This window comes from Canis lupus, chromosome 9 (assembly GCF_011100685.1).
Source record: "Canis lupus familiaris isolate Mischka breed German Shepherd chromosome 9, alternate assembly UU_Cfam_GSD_1.0, whole genome shotgun sequence".
In the NCBI taxonomy this organism is placed as follows: domain Eukaryota; kingdom Metazoa; phylum Chordata; class Mammalia; order Carnivora; family Canidae; genus Canis; species Canis lupus.
This window is the reverse complement of record NC_049230.1, coordinates 45,771,926-45,789,353: the sequence shown is the minus strand read 5'-3', so window position 1 is coordinate 45,789,353 and position 17,428 is coordinate 45,771,926. Positions and strand designations below refer to the sequence as shown.

General features: G+C 43.4%; 1 protein-coding gene and 1 long non-coding RNA gene across 4 annotated transcripts in view; one reads left to right on the top strand and one right to left on the bottom strand.

Annotated features, from left to right (window-relative positions):
* Positions 1–9,266: 9,266 nt before the first annotated feature.
* Positions 9,267–16,425, bottom strand: LOC102155368. 2 transcript variants are annotated; one of them, XR_005364762.1, is made up of 3 exons: positions 15,996–16,425; positions 14,587–14,747; positions 9,267–9,552 (listed from the first exon to the last, which is right to left on the bottom strand). It is a non-coding gene; the product is annotated as an uncharacterized LOC102155368 (long non-coding RNA). The 2 variants fall into 2 exon arrangements; XR_005364763.1 differs by lacking the exon at positions 15,996–16,425 and adding an exon at positions 15,841–15,873.
* The window catches only part of PRPF8 (pre-mRNA processing factor 8), a 29,368-nt gene continuing 27,872 nt past the window's right edge, over positions 15,933–17,428 (top strand). For both annotated transcript variants that reach the window (XM_038548477.1, XM_038548476.1), the window contains exons 1-3: positions 15,933–16,082; positions 16,270–16,380; positions 17,012–17,180. In XM_038548477.1, coding sequence (XP_038404405.1) covers positions 16,281–16,380; positions 17,012–17,180 — 269 coding nt within the window. In that variant the 5' untranslated portion in view covers positions 15,933–16,082; positions 16,270–16,280. The remainder of the gene's footprint in view (positions 16,083–16,269; positions 16,381–17,011; positions 17,181–17,428) is intronic.

The window sequence follows — 17,428 nt, the reverse complement described above, 5'->3', positions numbered from 1 at the left end:
AACACCTGAAGAATTTGGAATCACAAATTTTCATCATGGTAACCTAGTGAAACTTCAGAGAGGCAAGACTGAATTATGATTACAATTGAATAAGGAAGGGCAGGCAGCCCCAGTGGCGCAGCGGTTTAGCACCGCCTGCAGCCCCGGGTGTGATCCTGGAGGCCCAGGATCGAGTCCCATGTCGGGCTCCCTGCCTGGAGCCTGCTTCTCCCTCTGCCTGTGTCTCTGTCTCTGCCTCTCTCTCTCTCTCTCTCTCTCTCTGAATAAATTTTTTAAAAAATCTTAAAAAAAAACAATTGAATAAGGAGATATCTCATTGAGTAGGCCATTATAGATGGTGTGGACCAGATATAGATGATGGATCTTAGAGAGGCATGGTCAGTGCCTAGAAAAGAGAAGCTCAAAGATGCAGAGTTTAGCAAATGCTACATTTGGTGTAATGAAGTGGGTCACGGTGGCAGTGATCTATCAGACCTCACCATGGCCTACTGAAGTGGTCCTCAAGACTGGCTCCATGCCTACTGAGCTACTGGCTGATGAATTGTCTTCTGCCATAGGAGAGTGGCTTTCCTGGATGGAGGACATTGGTATTTTATGGTCTTGAAACACTATCCTGATCACAAACTAATAAATTGCTATGCAAATAATGGCATCAGTCTTTTGTGAATGTGGTCTCTTTGAGTCCCTTCTTCTTGGCTCTAGTGGTCTGATTTATAATGAAATGCTGGATTGTGGAAGCTCTGCCTTGGGAAGATCTCTTCTTGGCACCAACTTTTTGACCTAAAAGCCCTAAAGTGTTCAAAGATCATCCATTATCAAAAAGCAAACCCAATTTATTCAGTAGAATGGGCTTAGAGCAAGTGAATGGATTCAGACAATTTAGAGTGATTTTCAATGCCAGAGTTTGAAACCAAAAGAATCTTTTAGCCAAGTTAATCCTGAGTTAACAAGAAAATTAAACAGAAATCTCCATAACTGAGTTGTCAAGGCTTTATTTTATGTAAAATATAGATTTGTCAGGCTGAAAATTAGGAGCCTCATTCAGCAGGAAATTACATAAGGGAATAAGGGAAGTTATTCTTTACAGAGCTGCTCTTGATCCTGGGCCGAGGGTTCGAGTCCTGCATCGGGCTCCCTGTGAGGAGACGGCTTCTCCTTCTGCCTGTGTCTCTGCCTCTCTGTGTCATTCATGAATAAATAAATAAAATTAAAAAAAAAAGAGCTGCTCTTGTATTGAAATGTTTAGCATCACTAACTTAAAGTCAAAGCATCTAAATAAATAAATAAATAAAGTCAAAGCATCCCAAGCTGAATGTTTGTTGTGCTCCTACCATATCAGTCACCTTTTATACTTTATCCTATTTAACCCCACCTAATAGAGACTAATCCCATTATTTAGATGAGAAAACTGACATTCAGAGAGATTAGATAATATGCTCAGGATTACCCAGCTAGTTAGTGACAGGATCTGGACTCAACCTTTTTTTTTTTTTATCCATTGCATCACTTGTGGCCAACTATTTTTGCCTGCCTAGCAGTGTACAGATTTTCCTTTGAGAACCACCCCTCTCTCACTCCCCTGTCAATGGGCATGTGACCTAGGGCTAGCCAATCAAAACACCATATCCTCTTCCCTCCTCCCCCCCCAAATGAGTTCATGACAGGTAAGCAAAGCTTATGAGCCTCAGCACCTTGACTTCTGCTAGAACTTTTGGCTAGGATACACTATATGTGCTGACATTGCTAAGCCAGGGAGGATGTAAGAGGGCTTCCCTGAGCATGAAGCCAGCACAGAAAGAGGGGTCACAGATGGAGATTTCTATCATCTGGCTCTCTAGATCAGTCTCTGCCTGAAGCCAGAACTTTGCCTGGACAATTCAGTTACATGAGCCAAAACATTCCTGATTTGCATAAGAGTATGGGTTGAGGTTTTTTTCCCACGTAGACGGTGAGTCTTTGTTCATGCATCACCTGTAAGCCTATCCAGTCTTATTATTTCATTTTGCAGATAATTGAAACCGAGCAAAGTTAAGTAACTTATCCAAGCACTCCCGGCTAATTTGTGGGATGGCCAGAATTAGAATCCAGGTCTTTGCTTTGGTTCAGGGCTCTTCCTTCTACACTACATCATCTTTCTTTATAGAAAGGCTAAGGAGTAGAGAAACTTCAAAGTCAAAAGATAGGAACTACCTGACAACTGGTCAATCAAGTCAGATAAATTGCCACTGAAGTGGGATTTCTTTCCTTTTCTTATTCTTTTTTTTTTTTAAGATTTTTAAAAAGATTTTATTTATTTATTCATGAGAGACACAGAGAGAGTGAGAGAGAGGCAGAGGGAGAAGCAGGCTCCATGCAGGGAGCCCGACATGGGACTCGATCCCAGGTCTCCGGGATCAGGCCCTGGACTGAAGGCAGTGCTAAACCGCTGAGCCACCAGGGATGCCCCTTTTTTTAAGATTATAAAGTCAGGATTTCTAAGTCAGGATGCTTCAGTTTGAAAGCCAGACTTATATTGATTGATTTCGATGCTTTTCAGGAATGCAGAAACTGCAGGACAGAGGTCCATTATCAGCTTTCCCCTAAGAACAAGAATACCACCTAACTCCATGTTGTGAGCATATTCTTTCCCTACCTCTAATCTGGTGGGAAACAAATATTCACTTGCTACATCTTCTGCAGGAGCTGGACACAGTAGTGATTCTCAGACCGAGTGAGCTCTTTCAATGGAAGTAAGGGTGTGAGCTGAATGGCCTTTAGGAATAGAAGAATGGGGGGATCCCTGGGTGGCGCAGTGGTTTGGCACCTGCCTTTGGCCCAGGGCGCGATCCTGGAGACCCGGGATCGAATCCCACGTCGGGCTCCCGGTGCATGGAGCCTGCTTCTCCCTCTGCCTGTGTCTCTGCCTCTCTCTCTCTGTGTGACTATCATAAATAAAGAAAGAAAAAAAAAAAGGAATAGAAGAATGGGGGCATCTGGGTGGCTTAGCAGTTGAGGCGTCTTCAGCTCAGGACATGATCCCAGGGTCTGGGGATCAAGTCCCACATGGGCTCTGCAATGTCAGGATCCCTGCAAAGGGCTCCCTGCCTACCACCACCCAACCCCAAAAACACTCTGGGGTAGTATTGGACATTCCAGGGATAATAAGTGATTTCTTGGGCTTAAACTTTGCTCCTCTCATTCTGGCCTCTCTGTGCCCTTGAAAGGACTCATTTGAAAATAATAAATAAATACATACATACATACATACATACATACATACTCATTTGGGGGCACCTGAGTGGCACAATGGTTGAGCATCTGCCTTTCCCTCAGGTTGTGATTGAGTCCCGCATCAAACTCTCTGCAGGAAACCTGCTTCTCCCTCTGCCTGTATCTCTGCCTCTCTCTCTCTCTCTCTGTTTCTGTCTCTCATGAATAAGTAAATGAAAGAAAGAAAGAAAGAAAGAAAGAAAGAAAGAAAGAAAGAAAGAAAGAAAAAGAAAAGAAAAGAAAAGAAAAGAAAAGAAAAAGAAAGAAGAAAGGATTCCTTTGCCTCCTTGAACTTCACTAATTGGCATTGCTAATCCTGGGGGCTGAGAACCTGGCACAGTGTTTGCCCTGGATCCCAGGTCGGGGCATGGTTAAGGAAGGACTGAGAAGCCTGAAGAACTGGAAGGCCACAGAGTCCTAGAACAGCACTGCGACTCTGCTGGTTACTTGTTCCCCTCCACAGTTTGTCTGAACATTATCTGCTTCAACCTCCTGCCCTTTCTTCCTTAAGCCCAGCTCTTCCCCAAATCCAAAGGTGGAAACCCTGACAGCAGGCAAGGGTGAGGGGCTGGGGAGATCAGGGGATGGGGGCAGGGAAACAGGGGGCATTGCCTGGGTAGGGGACTTACAACAGCACTTCCTTGACAGACATATATTGAATTTTAGAAATTCATATGAACTTTGCATTCTGCTTCAAAGTCTCTTCCTATGTTTTCATATAAAATACCAGGACCCCCGGATCATGCCCTAAGCAGAAGGCAGATGGCCATCCACTAAGCCACCCAAGTATCCCTTGATTATTTTTTGTCTTTTTTTTTTTTTTTTGTCCCTTGATTTAAAATTTTTTTTACAGGGGCGCCTAGGTGGCTCAGTTGGTGAAGTGTCAGACTCCTGATTTTGGCTCAGGTCATGATCTCAGGGTCATGAGATCGAGCCCCATATCAGTCTCCATGCTGGGCATGGAGCCTGCTGGAGATTCTCTCTCTTCCTCTTCCTCTACCCTTCCTTCCCCCAACTCTCTTTCACGTGTGTGCATGCACACTCTCTCTCTAAAAAATAAATAAATAAGTCTTTTTTTTTAAAAGATTTTATTTATTTATTCATGAGAGAGAGAGAGAGAGAGAGAAGCAGAGACACAGGCAGAGACAGAAGCAGGCTCCATGCAGGGAACCTGATGCAGGACTCCATCCCCAGACTTCAGAATCACGCCGTGGGCCAAAGGCAGGTGCTAAACCGCTGAGCCACCCAGGAATCCCCAATAAATAACTCTTTAAAAAATAAATAAAATAAGTATTTTTTACAAAATGTCAAGTGAGATTGTCAGTTTTACCATCCAGGAAGATGTGCCATTTTATTCTGTAGCTCCAGGGATCCCTGGGTGGCGCAGCGGTTTGGCGCCTGCCTTTGGCCCAGGGCGCGATCCTGGAGACCTTGGATCGAGTCCCACATCGGGCTCTTGGTGCATGGAGCCTGCTTCTCCCTCTGCCTATGTCCCTGCCTCTCTCTCTCTCTGTGACTGTCATAAATAAATAAAAATGTTCAAAAAAAAATTTATTCTGTAGCTCCAACTATCACTGGCACACTTCATTTTTCTTTATTTCTCCTTTCAACAAGTATTTATAAAGTATTTATACTGTTGAATAAACAAGCCAAATCCCTGGTTATGGGAAACCTGCAACCAGGATTTTGTCAAGGTGGGAAATTGGAAAAGAAGAGTCATCCAGAGGAAGGAAGCTAGAGGTAAGAAATACAGAAACGGATCATCCAGAACAGAGAAAAACCAGTGATGTATAGAGGATGGGATTGTTGTATTCTGAGTTAGCTTGTCCAGAAGCTAACTCAGGATCTTTCTTCCCAAACCTGCAGCCTTTCTAGGATTCTCCCAGTCTGTGCATAGCACTGCCATCAGCTCACTGTGTAAGTCAGGAATTTAGAATCATCCTCAAGCATATCACCCCACCTCGCACCCCATACTCACATATCTGATTAATCATCCAGTCTCAGTGGATTCCACATCCATTCATTCCTTTCTATCTCTGCTTTCCCACTCTGGTCAAAGTCATCGTCATCTTATTTTATATTTTATTTATTTATTCATGAGAGACACAGAGTGGGGGGGAGGGGGGCAGAGGCACAGGCAGAGGGAGAAGCAGACTCTATGCAGGGAGCCAGACACAGGACTTGATCCCGGGTCTCCAGGATCAGGCCCTGGGCCGGAGGCGGCACTAAACTGCTGAGCCCCACAGGGATCCCATAGTCATTGTCATCTTTAGTTCGGGTGACATGATGATGATTTCATGACTATTCTCTATGTAGCGGCCTGTCTGTGGTTGTTAAAATGCAAACCGGATCATGTCCTTCCCTTGCTTGATACCATCCAGGTGCTCCTCCTTCTTTTTAAGATAAAGGCATGACTCATGATGTGACTTATAGTATTCTGCATGATCTCTCCTTGTCTACTCTCCAGACTCATGGTGCTTTGTGTTTCACTGTTTCACTCTTTCTTTCTCAGGACCTTGCACAGGTAATGGCCAATGCCTAGTAGGCTTCCCATCATCCCCTGCTCTCCTCTTTCTGGCTCCCCTTCTCCTACCCCACACTTTGAATCTTATACACTCTCACTTTTCTTTTTCTTTTCTACATTCTCACTTTTCAGTGCTTATTTCCACTATGTCTTTTCCCAAAGAGATATCCATGACCCTCCCCCCTATAATTAGGTGAAATCTCTGTACTTTTCATTGGAAGCACTTACTTTAAATTTAGTTGAAGAACCATGGGCACATGGGTGACTCAGTGGTTGAGCACCTGCCTTTGGCTCAGGGTGTGATCCCAGGATCCTGGGATGGAGTCCCACATTGGGCTCCCTGCAGGGAGCCTACTTCTCCCTCTGCCTATGTCTCTGCCTCTCTCTGTGTGTCTCTCATGAATAAATAAAATGTTTTTAAAATTTTAAAAAAGAACCAATTATGCACATTTGAGGAAAGCCTCTAACATGGTATATATGGTAAAAGAAAAAGAAAAACGGGGAAAACACACAGAAAGCAGAGACTATGCAGGGAGAATAAAACTTCAGGAAAGCTCTTATGGTTTCCCTCAAAGATACCAGGGAATATATTGTAACCATGAAATAAGAACATACTGGGGGAGGGGGGAAGCATTCAGAGAAAACCAAAAATAATACTTTGAAATTAAATGTAGTAATGGAAATGAAAAATTCATAGAAGAGTTAGAAGATAAAGTTGAGCAAATCTTCCATAATTAGGACAGAAAAAGATGAGACCATCACGGGACTAGTCCAGGAGACCCCACATCAAAATAATGGGAAGGGGTGCCTGGCTGGATCAGGCAGTAGAGCATGCTACTTTTGATCTCAGGATTATGAGTTCAAGCCCCATGTTAAGCATAGAGTTTACTTAAAATATAATAATGGGAGTCCCAGAAAGAGAGAACTAAGAAAAAAGAGAAAGAAATTCATTAGTAAAGTAATGAAAGAAGATTCCTCAAAACCAAAGAACATGACTTACAGTCACTATATATTGAAAGATCTGTGGAATTCCAGGACCAGGGAAAGAAACTAGATTTACATCAAGCAACATCAAAAGTAAGTTTCAGGGCATTGAGATTAATGTTTTAGAGAGGAGGGAAAGTTATATACAAACACTGGGAATAAAAATGACTTTGGACTTCTAAATAGCACACTGAAAGCTAAAAGGTAATGGAGGGCAGCCCTGGTGGCGCAGCGGTTCAGTGCCACCTGCAGCCCATGGCGTGAGATCGAGTCCCACGTTAGGCTCTCTGCATGGAGCCTGCTTCTCCCTCTGTGTCTCTGCCTCTCTCTCTCTCTGCATCTCTATGAATAAATAAATAATTTTTTTTTAAATAAAAGGTAATGGAGTGATGTCACCAAAAATTTGAAGGAAAATTATTTCAAACTAGAATTTGATACCCAGCCAAACTACCAAGCAAGTGTGAAGGTTTAATTTAATTTAATTTCCATGCACCCTTCTCAGAAAGCTATTAGAGGATACACCAAAAAGAGGGAGTTAAACAAGAATGAGGAACACACAGATGAAGAAAACAGGAGAATCAAGATAAAAGAGAAGAAATGTCTTACCAGAATGATGATGAATGGGGATCCTGGGAAGAGAGCTGTACAATAAGCAAGAAGAGAAGGAAACAGGTACATACTACAGCAGGTCATAAAGCTCTGGAAGATACTTTTTTTATGGGGGGGGCGGTAGGTGAAACCGATAGTCTACCTTATATGTCTGCATATTTGAGAAGACATTTAAAGTCTTTTTTTTTTTTTTTTTTTTTTTTTTTTTTTTTTTTTTTTTGAGAAGACATTTAAAGTCTAATGAGGAGCCAGGGCAGTAGTTGCCAAAGAATCTATAGAAAACTGAGCAGATGGGATCCCTGGGTGGCGCAGCGGTTTAGCGCCTGCCTTTGGCCCAGGGCGCGATCCTGGAAACCCGGGATCGAGTCCCACGTCAAGCTCCCGGTGCATGGAGCCTGCTTCTCCCTCTGCCTATCATAAATAAATAAAAATTTATAAAAAAAAGAAAAAAGAAAAAAAGAAAGAAAACTGAGCAGATGCTTCTGTTAGTTATAGACAAAATGAACTGTTGCTTAAGAAAGGAAATGCAGGGATCCCTGGGTGGCGCAGCGGTTTAGCGCCTGCCTTTGGCCCGGGGCGCGATCCTGGAGACCCGGGATCGAATCCCACGTCGGGCTCCCGGTGCATGGAGCCTGCTTCTCCCTCTGCCTGTGTCTCTGCCTCTCTCTCTCTCACTGTGTGCCTATCATAAAAAATTAAAAAATAATAAAAAAAATAAGAAAGGAAATGCAATCATAGTGTACTACATGAATGAGGGGTAAATCTGTGCATATGATTTGTATAATAGACATAATAAAGTTTTTTTGTTTGGTTTTTCAGGTTTTTTTGTTGGTTGTGGGTTTTTTTTGTTTGTTTGTTTACATTAAAACCTCATACAGGGGGATCCCTGGGTGGCGCAGCGGGTTGGCGCCTGCCTTTGGCCCAGGGCGCGATCCTGGAGACCCGGGATAGAATCCCACGTCAGGCTCCCGGTGCATGGAGTCTGCTTCTCCCTCTACCTATGTCTCTGCCTCTCTCTCTCTCTCTGTGTGACTATCATAAAAAAAAAAAAAAAAAAAAAAAAACCTCATACAGGGACACCTTGGTGGCTTAGCGGTTGGACAACTGCCTTTGGGTCAGGGTGTGATCCTGGAATCTCCAGATCGAGTCCCGCATCTGGCTCTCTGCATGGAGCCTGCTTCTCTCTCTGCCTCTCTGTGTCTCTCTTGAATAAATAAATACAATCTTTTTTTAAAACGATTTTATTTATTTACTAGAGACAGAGAGAGAGAGAGAGACAGGCAGAGGGAGAAGCAGGCTCCATGCAGGGAGCCTGAGGTGGGACTCGATCCTGGGTCTCCAGGATCACACCTTGGGCTGAAGGTGGCGCTAAACTGCTGAGCCACCCAGGCTGCCCGAAATAAATAAAATCTTAAAAAAATAAACAAAAAACCCTCATATAAATTACTCATTATAGATAACACAAATGGTAGCTGGAGGTGGATGCACTAAACAGGGGACAGGAGAGGTGATAACTTAGGGGGAAGATTCAAGGGAAGTGTAGATTCTCCTCTACACCCTGGATCCTTAGCAAGAGGGAAATGTCTATCCAAGAGGTCAGGCTTGGCACAGTCCTCTGTTCCTGAGGAGTCAGGAAATAAAGGAGTATCTATCTCAGAGGCTGGGTACTCAGTCCAGTACTGCTCCCACAGGAGCTGGGGAGGGAACCTTGGGTTGTGGCTGCTAGAGCCAGATTGCTTGGATTTCAATCCCAGACCTGCCATTTATTAGCTACGTGGACTTGGGCAAGTTACCTGATTTTTCTGTGCCCCAGTATCCTCATCTGCACAATGGAATGACAATGATAGGATTATCATGAGAATTAAATTAATTAACATATGTAATGTGCTTAGAAAAACACCTAACACAGAGTATAAGGGCTAGCTGTTTTTACTGCATGCACAATTACATTAACATTGCTCATTAATCTTGACAAAATTGTTATATAACCAGATTGGGAGAATGGGGTAGTGGAAAAGATATACATATATATGGCAGGTTAGGGAGAGAGTTGGACCTCCATTTTCAAATAACCTCTAAAAGCAAAAGATCCAAAATAGTGATACAGGAGAACCTGTCGGGCTCATTCAGCACAGCATGTGACACTCTCAGGATCCTGAGTTTGAGCCCCATGTTGGTCGTGGAGCCTATTAAAAAAAAAAAAAAAAAAAAGTAGCATTACACACTTATTTAGAGATATAAAAATAAACACCAAAAAGATTAGCTAAAATTGATGAAAGTGGTTTTCTTTGGGGAGGGAAAAAATGAGCAGAGGGAACATAGGCAGCTGTTCTTTGTAACAAATTCTATGAGACTATATAACTTTGTAAAAACTGAAACTAAATACATTAACTGTATAACTAGCTATTTAATATCCCCTCTAGAATACAAGCTCCCAGCAGGCATAGCCTTGGTCTGATGGTCTGTCTTCTGTATCCTGCCATGACCCAGAAATCATGACCTGAGCTGAAACCGATGCTCACCTGATTAAGTGACCCAGGCACCCCTCTGCCAGTTCTATGAATCTTTTTTTTTCTTTTTTTTTTTTTAAGATTTTATTTATTCATTCATGAAAGACACACACAGACAGAGAGGCAGAGACACAGGCAGAGGGTGAAGCAGGCTCCATGCAGGGAGCCCAATGTGGAACTCAATCCCAGGACTCGGGGATCACACCCTGAGCCAAAGGTAGATGCTCAACCATGAGCCACCCAGACATCCCCGGTTCTATTATTCTAATCTACCTTCCTCCTTATCTCAATTTCTCTTAACCTTCTTGCTATAGTCCAAATTCTTGTTTTTCTGTTCTGCCTAAATTTTCAAATGAATGGTTGATTCCCATTGCCTCCGTTGTTTAATGAACCTCTTTGGCAACCAGGAAACTTACTGTCCCACTATTTTTCTGAAGCTACTCTCCTCGGTCAGAGAATTCTTTCTTGTCAAGATTGTGTCCTCTCTCAGTCTTCCTCTACTTCTTGGATCATCTAACACAGTAGAGAGCTTCCTTTTCTTAAAGCTCTTCCTTCCTGTGGGCCTCTCCCAACCTTTCCAGCTATTACTTTCCTGGCTTTTTATGGTATCCTCCTGTTCCAGACTGTGTCTCCAGACTTCCTCATCTGTCTGTCATTCTTTTTTTTTTTTTTTTTTTAAGATTTTATTTATTATTTGATGGAGAGGTGGGGTAGAGCACAAGCAGAGGGAGCAACAGGCAGAGAGAGGGAGAAACAGACTCCCTGCTGAGCAACAAGCTCTATCAGGGCTCCATCCCAGGATCCTGTGATCATGACCTGAGCCTAAGGCAGACACTTAACCAACTGAGTCACCCAGGCACCCCTCTGTCATTCTTTTTATGGCTTTAGTGTCAGCTTTGGTCTGTTGATTGAATATTTAGCCTGAGCTCCTAGACTCAACACTTACATACTTCTAGCCAGAGGACTTCTTCATTTATATGGCTCACAGTCACCTCCAAGTTCAGGTTTTTCTTAAGATTTTATTTGAGAGAACACTTGTTGAGGGGGGTGGATAAAGGAAGAGGGAAAAGCAGAATCCCTGCTGAGCAAGACTCAATCCCATGAGCCTGAGATCATGACCTGAGCCAAAGGCAGATGCCCAACCAACTGAGCCACCCAGGCACCTCTCCAAGTCCAGTTTTAAACTCTATAAACAATGAGGAGACTGGTTTGGCTGTAATGAATGGTCCATAATAACAGCAGGTAATATGTTCTGTTCAGATCTGTTCTTGGCTTTGTCACTTTGCTACTCAACTGAACTTCATCAGACTAACTCTGACTATATTTGACCAGTTAAGAGACCTTAAGAGAAGTTCTTAACTCTAAGTCTGAAAGTTTCTTCACTTGTAAGTTTTTCCATTTACAAAAATGTTTTCCAGCTTTAAAAGAAAAAGCTTGGAAAACATTGGCAAATAGATCAAATCGCTGGCAAAAAAAGTCAAAATGCTGCCAAAGCTCTGGAATTCAAGACTAACTACAGCTTAGGCCAAATCTTCCCATCCAACATTATGCTTCTTATCATGACCACAAGAGATGATATAGCAGTATGGTTAAGAACATAGCTCCAGGGGATCCCTGGGTGGCTCAGTGGTTTAGCGCCTGCCTTTGGCCCAGGGCGTGATCCTGGAGTCCTGGGATCGAATCCCGCGTCAGGCTCCCGGCATGGGGCCTGCTTCTCCCTCTGCCTGTGTCTCTGCCTCTCTCTCTCTCTCTCTCTATGTCTATCATGAATAAATAAATAAATAAATAAATCTTTGAAAAAAAATGCAAAACTTAAAAAAAAAAAAAAGAACATAAGCTCCAGGGACACCTAGCTGGCTCAGTTGGTAGAATATATAACTATTAATCTCAGGGTCATGAGTTCAAGCCCCATATGGGGGGGCAGAGTTTGCTAAACAAACAAACAAACAAACAAAAACTGCATAAATTCTAGATACAGTACCTTATGGTGAGATGAAGTCTCTATTATTCACTCTGTGGGGTAAAGGTCTTGAGCAAGGGGCTTCTTTGACCTTCAGTTTCTTCATCTATAAATAGGGCTAATAACAGCAACTACTTTGTTGGATTATTGTGACCATTAAATGAACTAATGTATATAAAGTTGTTAGAACCTGACACATATTTTATGTAATTAACCATGTGACCCAAGGCAGATGACTCAATCATTCTGAGCTTGGCCCTCTTATCAGTAAAATAGGGATATTAACTATCTGTATGGTTGTTTTGAGGATTAAATTAGCTTATTGATTTATTAATTTTTTATTTTGAAATAATTTTAGACTCATATGAAAATTGCAAAAACGGCACAGAGAGCATAAGGATAAAAGATAGAGGGCAGCCCCGGTGGCCCAGAGGTTTGGCGCCACCTTTGGCCCAGGGTGTGATCCTGGGGCCCCAGGATTGAGTCCCGTCGTGCTCCCTGCGCAGAGCCTGCTTCTCCCTCTGCCTGTGTCTCTGCCTCTCTCTCTCTCTCTCTCTCTGTCATGAATAAATAAATAAATCTTAAAAAAAAAAAAAAGATATATGTCAGTGGAATAAAAAGTGTCAAGAAACAAATGGTCAACTGATTTTTTTTTTTTTTTTTTGGTCAACAGATTTTTGACAAAAGGGCCATAACAATTCAAAGGGGAAAAGTAGTCTTTTTAATAAATGGTGCTAAAACAATAGATGCAAAAGAATGCATTTAGACCCCTGTCTCACACCACACACAAAAACTAACTGAATGTGAATCATAGAACATGCAAGAGCTAAAACTATAAAACTCTTAGAAGAAAACATAAGTGCATGCCTGGGTAGCTCAGCAGTTGAGAGTCTGCCTTCCACTCAGGGTGTGATCCCGGGGTCCTAGGATCAAGTCCTGAGTTGGGCTCCCCACAGAGAACCTGCTTCTCCCTCTCTTTATGTCTCTGCTTCCCTCTCTGTGTCTCTCATGAATAAATAAATCAATCTTAAAAAAACAAAACGAAATATAGGAGTATATTTTTGTGAGTGGAGATTAGAAAATAATTTCTAGGATTTGTCACCAAAATCATAAGCGATAGAAGATTTGGTAGATGGAGCTTTTTATCCAAAATAAAAACCTTTTGTTCTTCAAAGAACACCATCAAGAAAATGAAAAGATAACCCTAAGAATGAAAGAAAAATTTTGCATATCAGGTAAATGACAGGGACTTGTATCTAGGATATAGAACTTCCAGAACTCAATAATAAAAAGATAATCCAATTTTAATATAGGCAAAGGTCTGAATAGACATCTCTCCAAAGAACATTATATATATATATGTATATATGTGTATATACATATATGCATATGGATGTGTATGTGTGTGTATTTTGAGGATGAACCTTAAAAGCACACTAAGTAAAAGAAGCCAGTCACAAAATATCACTATTCTATGATACTAATTATAAGAAATATCTAGATCAGGCAAAACTATAGAGTCAGAAAGTAGATTAGTGGTTGCCTAGGGCTGAGGAATAGGAGGAAATGGGCAGTGAATACTAATGGGTACAAGGTTTCTTTTTGTGATGATGAGAATGTTCTGGAACTAAATAGTAATGATAATTGCATGACTCTATAAATATGATAAAAATCATTGGATTGTATAGCTTAAACTGGTGAACTTTATAAAATGCAAATTATATCTCAATAATGCTGTCTAGAAAAAGTACAGGCGCACTTGGCTGACTCAGTCAGTGGAGAGCAGGACTCTTGATTTTGGGGTTGTGAATTTGAGCTCCACACTGACTGTAGAGATTACTTAAACATTTATTCATGAGATACACACACAGAGAGAGGCAGAGACACAGGCAGAGGGAGAAGCAGGCTCCATGCAGGAAGCCCAATATGGGACTCAATCCCAGGACTCTGGGATTGCACCCTGAGCCAAAGGCAGACACTCAACCACTGAGCCACCCAGGCATCCTGATATTGGTGCTTTTAACAAAACTATAGACTATGCTAGGATATTACCAGGGTTTATTTTTTATTTTTTTTACAGAATATTTATATTTTTATTTAAATATTTTTTTAATTTATGATAGTCACACACAGAGAGAGAGAGAGAGAGGCAGAGACACAGGCAGAGGGAGAAGCAGGTTCCATGCACCAGGAGCCCGACGTGGGATTCGATCCCAGGTCTCCAGGATCGCGTCCTGGGCCAAAGGCAGGCGCCAAACCACTGCACCACCCAGGGATCCCCTATTACCAGGGTTTAGAACAATACCTAGCACAAGTTCACAGAAGTGAACCTTATACAAATTGAAGAACTTCATGACAATGACGAACATAATAATGATGATGGTGGAATTTCTACTGCTGCCAGGCTGATTGGCTGTTTTCAGAGCATGCCATATTGGTTCTTCTTTCTAAACTCCCAACTCTAGCAGTTCCCACCACCTGGGGTTCCTTTTTCCTTCCACTTTCTTTATCCCTGATGGGATAAATCCTCCACATCCACCCATTTCCATCAAATCTTTACTAATGCTCCTCTCCTTTCTGTGACCTGTGTGAACCTCCACACCAGCCAGCCCTTGCCTGAACTCCCCTTTGCATTTTTCTCTAATTATTTCACTTTTGAGTCCTAAATTCTCAACTAGATTGAGAGGGTGTGTGGGTTATAATTCCTCTGCATCCTCCACAATAAACTGTGTGAATTCAAACAAACTTACCTGTTGACTAAGATTTAAAGTTGTTGGGATGGAATAAGACATAGAAAGTGGAACAAGGATGGCAGGATATCAGCGCAATTCAGGCAGCAAGACATAGGCAGAGCCTCAAAGAAACGAGAAGCATTTATAAGGTGTCCACTATATACTCCATAATGTAATCACTGCCAGAGAGAAGAGGAATGGAGAGGGAGAGGTAAGGACACCGAGCAATTCTGTTCCCTACGGCTTCTTTATTTTTCTAAGTTCATTTTCTATTTTTTAAAAAAGATTTTATTTATTTATTCATGAGACACACACACACAGAGGCAGAGAGAGAAATCAGGCTCCATTCAGGGATCCTGATGTGGGACTCGATTCCGGGTCTCCAGGATCACACCCTGGGCCAAAGGCGGCGCTAAACCGCTGAGCCATCCGAGTTGCCCTAAGTTCATATTCTAACCCTTTGACTTCACAGCCAGGGTTAAATGCCCTACCCCAAATTCTCATCACATTGCATTGTAAGATTTTGGGTTACTTTTTTTTTTTTTAAGATTTTATTTATTTAATCATGAAAGACAGAGACAGAGAGAGGCAGAGACACAGGCAGAGGGAGAAGCAGGCTCCATGCAGGGAGTCTGACGAGGGACACGAACCCGGGTCTCCAGGATCACGCCCTGGGCTGAAAGGCAGCGCTAAACAGCTGAGCCACCCGGGCTGCCTAGATTTTGGGTTACTTGACCTCCCCGCCTCTCTATGAGCTCCAGGAGCTTGGCTTTCTCCCCTGCTGCAATTCCAATCCCTAATGCATACTGAACACTCAGTAAATGATGGCTTGATGAATGAATGTATGAACGAAGAAAAGGACTGATGGACTCGGAGCTCGCAGACCTCAAGTCTACATTTGTGAACGTAGACACAGTGTAATGTGCAGATTTTAACAAATTTGTTTTTCAAAAATAGGGTCTTCGGGATCCCTGGGTGGCGCAGTGGTTTAGCGCCTGCCTTTGGCCCAGGGCGCGATCCTGGAGACCCGGGATCGAATCCCATGTCGGGCTCCCGGTGCATGGAGCCTGCTTCTCCCTCTGCCTGTGTCTCTGCCTCTCTCTCTCTCTCTGTGACTATCATAAATAAATAAATTAAAAAAAATTTTGAAAAAAAAAAAAAAAATAGGGTCTTTGCCTGATAGGACATCAGTTGCTGACTGGAAGGCGAGGTCCCTTTACTCCAGGTCTCTAAGGCAGCCTGAAAAAAGCGGGAGGCGGGGCTAGCGCCTACCGGACTCCACCCTCTTGCGTTCTAAGCTTTCCGCCTATGGACCCGCCCCCTCTGGCCCCGTCGGCGCTTGTACACGTATTCTAATTGGTGAGCTCTCTAATCCGTCTGAGCACACGGGCGCCTATTGGGTCAACTGCTGAACAAGAGTTGCGTACTTCCCGGCGTTGGGAACGCGCGACAGACGTAGGAGTGCCGCCATTGCGCTGCGAAGAAAGCGGCCGTCTGTGTGAGGGCCTGTGGGGGTGCGTGGTGGGCTTCAAGGGCTGGGCCGCGGGAGGCGTGTGGGGTCGGGCTGGACGGCCGGGACGTCGGGATGGGCCGGACTGGACGTACTCTGAGCACAGCGGGACTGCAGACCGCGGTGTCGGCGCGTTCCTGCTGGGCTCGAGCGCCGCTTCTCGTTACATTTTTTCTTTCTCTGTCCCCCAGACTCTCCGGGAATGGCTGGAGTATTTCCTTACCGAGGGCCGGGTAACCCGGTGCCCGGCCCTCTAGCCCCATTGCCGGACTACATGTCGGAGGAGAAGCTGCAAGAGAAAGGTGAAGAACGCGTGCGGGAGGGCGCCTGTGGGCCCGGCGGCTTAGGGCGGCTGTGCGCGTGCGCGCAGCGGGTTTGCCTCCTTAACTCGTTTTGGCAAGTGTCAGAGCATTAGGTGTCAACTCACCTTTGGCTCCTTTTGTCATCTAATTAAGTGTGCAGAGGTGTCTGTTATTTGCAGGCAGTGAAAAAAAAAACCAAAACAAAACTTAAGAATCTGTAAAAAAAAAAAAAGTCAGACAATCATAAATGTGATAAAGGAAAATAAAGCACAGTGAGATAAGAGACTTGGCAAAGAGTGCTCCTGTTCTACGCCCACCCCTAACTCCTATATCCTGACAGGGGCTTACCCTGTGGCAAGACATGGGACTGATTCAACTAAGAGTGTGCAGTTATTTAAACTGAGGTGTCGGGATCCCTGGGTGGCGCAGCGGTTTGGCGCCTGCCTTTGGCCCAGGGCACGATCCTGGAGACCCGGGATCGAATCCCACGTCTGCCTCCCGGTGCATGGAGGCTGCTTGTCCCTCTGCTTATGTCTCTGCCTCTTTCTCTCTCTCTCTCTGTGACCATCATAAATAAAAAATAAAAATAAATAAATAAAAAATAAATAAATAAACTGAGGTGTCTTTGTAGCCCGAAAATGGCAGCAATTACAGGCCAAGCGCTATGCAGAAAAGCGAAAGTTTGGATTTGTGGATGCTCAGAAAGAAGACATGCCCCCAGAACACGTTAGGAAGATCATTCGAGACCATGGAGACATGACCAACAGGAAGTTTCGCCATGACAAAAGGGTTTACTTGGGGTAAGGAACCTCTTGGAATTCTTTCATTCCCAACTTTGGTCCCTCTTCCTTATCCTTGTCCCATAGGTTGCAGTCCTGGATAGCTGCTCTGTCATTTTGGGACAGGAATCCTCTATGACACCCCATCTCGGTGGTTATAAAAAAAGAGAGAGAGAGGAAAAAAAACTAGGATTCTGTGATAACTTTCAGATCTTTAGTTATTCTCTTGATTGCCCTGAGTTTTTTTCTTGACCTGACATTAATTTGTC